We start from the raw sequence: 9,566 nt of genomic DNA, 5'->3' as shown, positions 1-9,566 counted from the left end.
TGCTCCACCCCATGCTTAGCGGTGGGTGCAGAGAAGGTAGGCTGGGTGAGGTCAGGGAACTCAGCGAGGAGGCGGTTGAACTTGTCTGCCTCTGAGAGAGAGTTGGCTAGACCTGCATAGGCCGCTTCCCCCCTCGTACATGCGAAGGAGGAGAAGGTTAAGGCATCGACCAGACGGCTGTTCTGAATGTCCACTAGCAAACCGTAAGCGCATAAAAAATCAGCTCCGAGGAGGGGAAGCGTTACATTGGCCATGATGAACTCCCACGTGAAACGTTGTCCACCAAAACACAGTTCTACAGACCGCACGCCTTAGGTGTGGATAGGGCTGCCGTCAGCCGTCGCCAACTGGGGGCCCCGCTCCCTGCCCATGATGTCGACGTCAGTAGCAGGGAGCACGCTTCTCTGTGCGCCCGTGTCACAGAGAAATCGCCGACCGGAGATGGTGTCGAGGATGAAGAGTAGCCTGCTCGTATCGCCAACACTCATGGCCACTACTGAGTGTTGGCCCTCTCGTTTCCCGTCGGCCTGTAGTTGCAGGGGAAACGGCACCGTTTAGCTTTCGCACCAAATCGAGCGTGGTACATACAGAGTCCAGAGGGCTTGTAGCGGTCTGACGCTGTGGCGCCACCGTCGGGCCACGCCCGCGATGTCGGCGGGGGGCCAGTGAAGGTAGGAGCCAGCACCCCGGCATGGGAGGAACGTTGTGTAGCGACTGAAGTAATACTTGGGGTAGTATTGGTCGAGGATCAATGACCACACCGGGTTATAGAACTCAGGTTTAATCGTGGCTCAGTAGGCAGACGTAATAACCATACATTGTAGTGGTGTAACCATAATAACAGTCCGGGTAGTACATAACACCTAGTGTAGTTCCAGTGGATATACATGGCGTTATATCAGGTTGCCTTCTCTTTTTTTTATTTTTTATTTTTTTAGACAACACACTCAGAATTGTCCATCTCAAAAAACAATAAACATATTCAGAGCCCTCCTTTTGTGTGTGATTGTCTCTACTCATAGTCCTTGTAGTGAGCTGGTTTGGAAACAGCTCTTCCATATCTTGTGCGTACTGTCTTGTGTGTTTCACAGGTTTGTCTGGAAGATGTTCCAGCTGCATGAGTGTCCCGTTGAGGTTCTGTGAAGCGGGTTCTTGCGGTCCTCAGTGCATGGGGGTGGTGAATTTCCCGCAGGTGGCTCCTGCCACGTCTGAGTTTGTTCCCATTTGATGTTTGCACAATGTAGCTCCTTGGGTCATCGCACTTTTGTACGACGGTGGCTGGATAGCAAGTCCCTTTTTCCTTGTTTAGGACAGATACGTGCTGTCCGGGACCGAGTGGAGGTAGTTCTCTGCCGCTGCTGCGGTCATGATGTTCCTTCATGTTTGCTGTTCTCTGCTCCAGGTGGAGTCGGTTTTCCTCCTTGCCTGGGTCCCCTCGACTCGGCAGCAGGGTGGTGACTGGCTATCCGAAGATCAGTTCTGCTGGTGATGGTAGTTTACTGTCGATGGGTGTTGCTCTGACCTGTAGTAAGGCCACTTGTATGTTACCTCCTTGTCTCATGGTTTTCTTCACAATGGATTTGATGTGTCGCACATGCCTCTCAATGAATCCATTGCTTTTTGGATAGTGGGGTGAGCTTGTCACGTGCCTGATTCCCCAGTCAGCCGTGAATTTCTGGAACGCGTGCCCTGTGTACTGGGGTCCATTATTTGTAAGTATCTCGTCAGGCCTTCCAAAAAGAGACATGTACATTTCCATTTTTTGTGCAACTGCTCGGCTGGACACAGGCATGGGCATTTCATCCACTAGAGGGAACTTAGAATATCTGTCCACAATCAGTAAATACTGATGTCCATCAATCTCGAATAGATCAGAAGCTAGGGATTGCCATGGTTTTGACGGTGTGTTGTGTGGGTTGAGAGGTTGCTTTGGATTTGCATCCTGATGTTCCACGCATACGCTACATGACCTGCAGACTCTTTCGATGTCATCGTTCATTCTGATCCAGTAGACACTTTCTCTCGCCAGTCGCCCAGTCTTTTCGATGCCCTGGTGTCCTACATGCAGCTGTTTGAGTATAGAATCAGTCATGGAGTCTGGGATGAGCACCTGTCTGCCTTTGAATATGACTCCTGCTTCAACTGCGAGCTCATCTCTGAATGACCAGTACTCACGTAGTTGTCTTGGTAGAGCTTTGATGTTGTCTGGCCATCCCTGGTGGATCAGCTCTTTCAGTGCATTGAGTCTGGGGTCGCTGGTGGTTTCCGTGCGGAGTGCGTCCTGTTTCTCGGGAGAGAAGTTTATCATTGCAACAGTGAGCATCTCTGGATCCTCGACTTCTGCCTCTATTCCGTCAATGCGCTCGTCCAGCTCGATGTTGCTGTTGTTCTCAGGGTTGGGTAGTTGGCTGAGTGTGTCTGCCAGGACCATCTGGTTTCCTGGTCGATACGTGAACTCGTAGTTGTATCCTTGTGTTTTTATCAGCATTCGCTGAAGCCGTGGCGGGGCAGCATGCAGTGGCTTTGTGCATATGGTAACGAGGGGTTTGTGGTCTGTAACTACAATGAATGACTTCCCATACAGGTAGGTATGGTATCGCTGCATTGCATAGACTATGGCCAGCATTTCTCGTTCTATGTTGCTGTACCTGGATTGGCAGTCGTCCAGTGTCTTTGAGCCAGAAGCTATGGGTCTTTTGTTCTGCACTAATGCCACGCCCAGTCCTTTCTGTGATGCATCGACCTCAAGTGTCAGAGGTGTGCTTGGATCATAGTACTTCAGGCAGTCATGTTTGTTGATAACTGATTTCAGGTCCTCAAAGCTCTTTTGGTGGTCAGTGTCCCATGTCCAAGGCACGTCACTTTTCAGCAGCACCCTCAAGTGTGTGTGCTTTGTCTGCGAACTTTGGGATGTAGGGTGACAGGTAGGTCAGCATCCCCAAGAATCTGCTCAGTTCATCTTTGTTCTGGGGTGTCGGCATTTTCTGGATGTCCCTGATTTTGGCTGGGTCAGGTTTGATACCTTTGTCTGTGTACAGGTTGCCAAAGAATGAGATGCTTGTCTGTTTGATTGTGCACTTGTCACTGTTGAACACAAAACCTGTCTTGGCTGCTCTCTCCATCAGGTTGGTCAGGTTCCTGTCATGCTCCTCTTCGCTTGCTCCGTAGACTGCGATATCATCGGCTATGCTGACGACACCGTCGAGCCCCTCCAGGATTTGGTCCATCTTTGCCTGGAAGAGATCTTGAGAGACACTGAGACCAAATGGCAAACGTTTCCAGCATTATTTACCAAATGGAGTTCGGAATGTGGTTAGCAGTTGTGACTCTTCCTCTAGGTTTATTGACCAATATCCAGCTTTTGCGTCAAGTTTGCTGAATATTTTTGCATTTGCAAACTTCGGGTTCAGTTCCTCCACAGTAGGAATATTGTGTGGGCATCTCCTAAGGTTGGCATTAAGCTTTTGGGGGTCTAAGCATATGCGAAGGGAACCGTCTTTCTTTGTGCTGTATGCCAGACTCGAGCACCAGTCTGTGTGCTGTTCTACTTTTCTTAACACATCTTGTTCGACTAGGTTATTCAGTTCATCTTTCAGTTTGTCTTTGATGTGAATGCTGCACTTACGTGGTGGGTCTATGAATGGTTCAGCATCCTTTTTCAGGAAGAGCTTGGCCTTTCCACTGAAGTTGCCAATTTTGTCAAACTGGTCTGGGTATGCTCTCTTTAGGTCTGCACTGTTAGATATGGTCATTTTGGGTTTTGTCTGTCTTGTGTTGACTTTTTTCTGGTTTGCATGTCCTTTCTCGGTCACTGCATCTACATTGACAGTCACTAGGTTTAACAGTTCACATGTTGGCAGCCCAACTATGGCTGGCCCTGGTACGTCTACAACATAGAACTTTGCATTGATCCATTTGGATTCTTTGTACTGGCATGGAATGTCAATGGTGCCTAGGCAGGGGATGGCGTGACCACTGTATGCAGATAGCCTCCTGTTGGTTTTTTTCAGGTCGTTTCTGGGTGCATGCATTTTCACCGTACATCTGCTTGAAGGTACGCAATGGGAGTGTGTTGCCTGACGCACCTGTGTCTATCTTCAGACGTAGTGTGTATCCACGACCAGGTAGGTCAGATGGTGTCACATTCAGGACTGTGTACGCCTCCTCTCTCGCCGGCTTGCTGTCTATGCTATGCATGCACTTTTCACTGATAGTTATGGAGTGGAACTGTTTCTGGTAAGTACTTTCGTTCTCACTGTCTGTTTCACTGCTACTCTCTACAGCATGTATGCGAGTCCTGCTCTGTTGCTTTTTGTCTATATAGGTTTTGCGCTTGTGCTGTTTGTCTTATGGTGTGTGTGACTTACTTCCCCCGCTCCTGCTCTGGCTGGAGTGTTCCTGGCGCTCTCGTTTGGCCTTCCTGCAGCACCGCTCCCAGTGACCTTTTGCACCACACGCATTGCATTCATCATCATATGCAGGACAGCGACGTGGTTTGTGGCTTCTCCCACAGTTACGACATATGCGGTCCCTGTCCACAGCGTGGATTCTCTCATTGTGTGACAGGCTAAGTTTGTCTAACTGTTCATTGCATGCTGTCAGGGCTTCATATTTTCGTCCCTCGGCCAGAACCTCTGCTAAGGAATATCCTTTTGGTTTGCTGTATAGATCATTCCTCAGGGCATCATGGGGAGTGCTCGCAATAATAAGCTCAATCATACGCTCGTTAAGCTCTTCGTCTGAAAACTGACATTTCTGTGCTAGTGTTCTGGCTCTGGTCACAAAATCATCAATATTCTCATCTGGTTTCTATCTGTGTTGCATCAGTTGCAGTCTATGGATTCTGAAATTTACGTTCAACTTTAGCTGTTTTTCAAAGAAGTCCCATAGTTTGGCAGGCTTTTTCTTTTCATCATCAGTGAGGCCACTGGCGTTCAGTCTTTTTAATCCTTCATCTCCGATTCCAGGACATATTTTCCTAGCTTGTTAAGCTGCGCCATTTATTTCTTCATCTTCTAAATACAGAGCCATTTTCTGTTTATACAGTGAAATTGCCTCACCCAGGTCCGGGTCTGACCAATTCATCGTCGGTAGATGCGATGCCATGACCTCTCCTGTTACTAGCTAGCTAGTTAGCTTTGCGGCTAGCTCAGCTCCGGCGCACTCTTGCTTGAATGATGACAGAAATTATCCACGGACAATTTTATCAGTCTATCGTCATTCTTCATAGAGAGTACTTTACCGCTGCCACCATGAAGTAATACTTGGGGTAGTATTGGTCGAGGATCAATGACCACACCGGGTTATAGAACTCAGGTTTAATCGTGGCTCAGTAGGCAGACGTAATAACCATACATGGTAGTGGTGTAACCATAATAACAGTCCGGGTAGTACATAACACCTAGTGTAGTTCCAGTGGATATACATGGCGTTATATCACTACAGCGACGAAGAATCGGTCAGCCTCCTTTGCCAGCTCACGGGGATCAGTGATGGTGGAGTTGGCGAGCGCAGTCTAGACTGAGCGAGGGAAGAGAAAGTTGGCTGACAAATGGGAGAACGGAGTGTACACGGTTGTCGGTGTCAACCCCAATATCCACGTCTACAAGATTCAGGATGCAGAGGGGCACACCAGAGTGGTGCACAGGAACCGTTTGTTGGAGGTCAACTTCTTGCCCCTTCCTGAGTTAGATCAGGGTGAGGAGTCCAGTACAACCAGTCAGTTGCTTGACTGCGCAGAGTCCGATGAGGAGGACAGTGCAGATGGCCTGACGGTCTCAGGGGATGCAGTGGGGCTAGCAGTCTCATCACTTGGAGACTCGCCTAGATCTGAGTGGGCAGAAGCGGAAGAGTTCATTCCGTCTAGTCTGGTAGTCAGTCCTGTGGGGGCCACTGCTCAGACTCCACCCAACACACACGCACCACACAACACACATGCACCACACATAGAGGCATCACACTCACTCGATGTTGGTGTTATATCTCACACTGATTCGCACACAGAAGCACCACACTCACTCGATACAGATGTTGCAGCTCGCACTGTCTCACGCACACAAGTAGAGAGCGATGGTCGGGTTAGGACACGCACAGGGAGGGTGGTGAGGTCAGTGAACAGGTTAATAGAATCTATGGCTCAGATGCCATTTCTACGGAGTGTGAGGGTTTGAACTTTGATGGAGGTTGGAGTCATTCAAACTAGTTTAATGTGAGTTATTAGGTGTCTATCAGACAGGGTTGTTTTGGGCCAAGTGCATGGTGTGGCGTATCAGGCGTCACATTGATCTAGGGGAATACTGAGACTTGATCAACCTCATTATTTTCTGAACCTCGTAACCGAGGTAGCTCCTAAGTTGACTGGAGGACTAGGTCCTTCTTTTCACTTGTGCCAGTAGTCAGTGATGGGCTTTTCCTTTCCTCTTTCTCTTTTTATCCTGCTGTCAGGATGTTGGTGAATTTCAGGGGGGGTGAATGTAACCAGGTTAAAATTGTTTTTATTTTATTTTGTTTGAGTATGAAATATCACCAAATCCTGTCTGTGTGCTGTTATTTGTGTTTACTACATTTTATTTTATGTCATTATTTACTTTTATGTATGTTTTCCAACGACCGTCATATACGTGTACTGTCGCTTTAAGAGAGAGGTCTTCTGGGTACACGGAAGAGGGAACGCGGGAGAGGCCATTTTTGTTTTGTGGGAGGAGTCTCAAGCAGCAATCGAGCCGAGCCACACGTGTTTCTGACCGTGGGACAGTTTTGCTGGTTGAGGAGAACGTAACCTTGAGTATCCCTGTAAGAAGATACTGCAAGCTGTGGGATAAAATACTTGTTTATCCTTTCTTACATCGGAGTCCCGTGGACGGTTTCTACTTCTAACGCACACGAGTGGAGTCCGGGCAGTGGTTGAACTTCGACCCCCACGTCCGTAAGAAACACCGCTCCCGCTGGAGGACTGGACGGTTGTCGAAGGGTTTGAAACCAAAATAAATGGCAAGGTGGGCCAAATAGAGTCCTGTGTGTCCCCGCTCCTTCCTTGATCGTGATGATGATGATGAGAGACTGAGGGCCCCCCACAACACCTGGGGCCCCACCCAACTAGAACACAACGCAGAGCTAATGATGAGAGTGACGGGCATGCAGCAGGCTGACCAGCAGAGAACAGCATAGGACTGCCCCCGTTACACTAGCTGGGTCGCTGTCTATGCAGAGACACTGTGGACAATAGGACATGTCCTGTAGCTTCAGTTAGCAGCCATTCTTGTTATCTCCTGTTTGTTTCTTATGGGTGCAGAAATCTTCTCAGGCAACACTTGATTTGGGATTAAGTTCATCTCCGGGGCACAACAACCAGGAATGTTAGACAATAGCAACTGATTTTTGGAGGATTATTTGTATATATAGGGGAGCTTGTATTTGGATATGAATGAAAAACCATAAAATATGTTTATTTATTTCAGTTTGATCATGACCTGGATTTCAGTTTAAGTGTGTGAATGGTATAATCTGAATATCATGAAATCAAAGCATGATAATGTAGAGATAACTTCTCAAGGTGTTATGAACGTGTTATAGAGTGGTCTTAATCCAAGATAACGTCCTTCTTAATCTAACTTGACATTAGTCAAAGAAGGTGATGGTAACTACTGTAATAACTGACTGCAGCACACACAAGACGGTGTTTCCTCACAGGACATTATATACACATCTGCTGCTAACAGCAGTTTAATCAGGAAGGTCATTTGCATAGAGGGGACACTTCTTATTTGAAGGACACGCTTCAGTGCTCATGAAATCTTTATAACTCTGCAAGTCCAAAGCATAATCACCAACACTTGCTCATTGTGACAGCAAAGGTAAAAACCATGTGTTTGACCACCATTTTCATGCTGACATGTGCTGCCTTTATTCAAGGTAAGACCGGCAGAGATGATTCACTGTCTTCCTTGTTTTCCTCATCTGAACTTTTTCTCTCCTGAAAGAACTTTCTCTGATCTCAACACTTTGTGTTTCCCAACCTACACTTTATTTCTACCAAGTCCCTGTTTGTGTTTTACACTGTTTAGTTGAAGTTAAAACAAAACCTTAAGAAAGGATTATATGTGTTTATTTGATTTAATGAGTAACAAATCAGTCCTTTCACAGAGATTTCCAAATGTACATGTGAGAGAATGAAGACCTTCACTTTCAGTCTGTTTGTGTGTTTTTGTTTTCAGGATCAAGCAGTCAGGTCACTGTGACTCAGACTCCTTCAATGAAAACTGTCAATGTAGGAGAATCAGCGAGTCTGGGATGCAAACTGAGTCAACCTGCTTATAATTATGAGGGCACTCCCTATGTTGCCTGGTACCAACAGAAACCTGGAGAAACTACTAAACTCCTCATTTACGGGACAAACAGTCTTCAGTCAGGAACTCCATCGAGGTTTAGTGGCAGTGGGTCTGGGACTGACTTCACCATGACCATCAGTGGAGTCCAGGCTGAGGATACAGCAGTTTACTACTGTCAGAGTTACCACTATATCAATAGTCAGTATGTGTTCACACGGTGATAGAGAGCAGTACAAAAACCTCCCTCTGTTTCACAGTGACTGATCTGCCAGCTGGAACATACGGTAAGCTCTAGAACAACATCAATAACAATAATATTATCATTGTAGTAATGTTTTTTCTTGGTCTTGTTCTAATATTTAGTATTTGTTGCATTGTCTTTTTCCCCGATTCTATAATTGTCATCATATTACTGCTTTCATACTAATGCATAAATAAAAAAAGTCATATTTGGCAGTTTTGTCCATGTTTTTCTTTTGTTGTCCTAAAATATGTATATATCCTATAATCACACAAAAAGTACCATTTCAATAAAACGGAAAGTAAATCCTACATTACATGAAAGTGTGAGATTTACTTTGAAACATTATTGAAAAAGAATTATTATTTTAACCAAAATAAACTGATGCACCAATATGTTTAATGATGTATTCAACTACATGTTACAGTAATTGAAATCAATTGATCGTTAAGGTTGTGTTAAAGAAATTAACATAAAAATGCCAAAACAAAATTTCCAGTTGTCATCCTTGCATTTTTTTTAAAGTATAATGTGTTAAGTTTAAAGGTAAAGCAGTGGGCAGCTGCAGCTCCAGGGGACCAACTCCAGTTCTTCTTTCCATTGCCTTGCTCAATGGCATAGACAGGCGTATTAACCCTAACATGCCTGTTTTTTTTATGGTGGAGGGAATCCGAAGCACCTGGAGGAAACCCACACAGACACAGGGAGAACATGCAAACACCACACAGAAAGGACCTGGGACAGCCTGGGGTTCGAACACAGGACCTTCTTGCTGTGAGGCAACAGCAGTAACCACTGGGCCACCATGCTAAAATACTAGCTGTTAAATACCATGCTGCAACAGCAAATGTGTCCCTGGCCCTGTCATAGCTGTTGAGCAGAACACTGGACACCTTCCTACTCCAGGGAGATGGTTCTGGCTTTCCCCTTAAATCTGAACCTCCAGTGAAGCCTGTACACATGTGCATCTCTGTTATACTTTGAGGCTTGCACAGAAA

At 46.3% G+C, this 9,566-nt stretch overlaps 1 gene segment (V, D, J or C); it reads left to right on the top strand.

Moving 5' to 3' along the window:
• Positions 1-7,854: 7,854 nt before the first annotated feature.
• On the top strand, positions 7,855-8,536 carry LOC130120525 (immunoglobulin kappa variable 4-1-like; the record flags this gene model as incomplete). The annotated part of the segment is given in 2 exon segments: positions 7,855-7,911; positions 8,214-8,536. Coding segments are annotated over 2 exon segments (372 nt in total), but the record flags the coding sequence as incomplete, so codon positions are not given.
• Positions 8,537-9,566: the final 1,030 nt, after the last annotated feature.

The sequence above is a fragment of the Lampris incognitus genome, chromosome 11, assembly GCF_029633865.1.
Source record: "Lampris incognitus isolate fLamInc1 chromosome 11, fLamInc1.hap2, whole genome shotgun sequence".
NCBI lineage: Eukaryota > Metazoa > Chordata > Actinopteri > Lampriformes > Lampridae > Lampris > Lampris incognitus.
The sequence above is the reverse complement of the archived record's forward strand: the minus strand, read 5'-3'. Positions and strand labels throughout refer to the sequence as shown.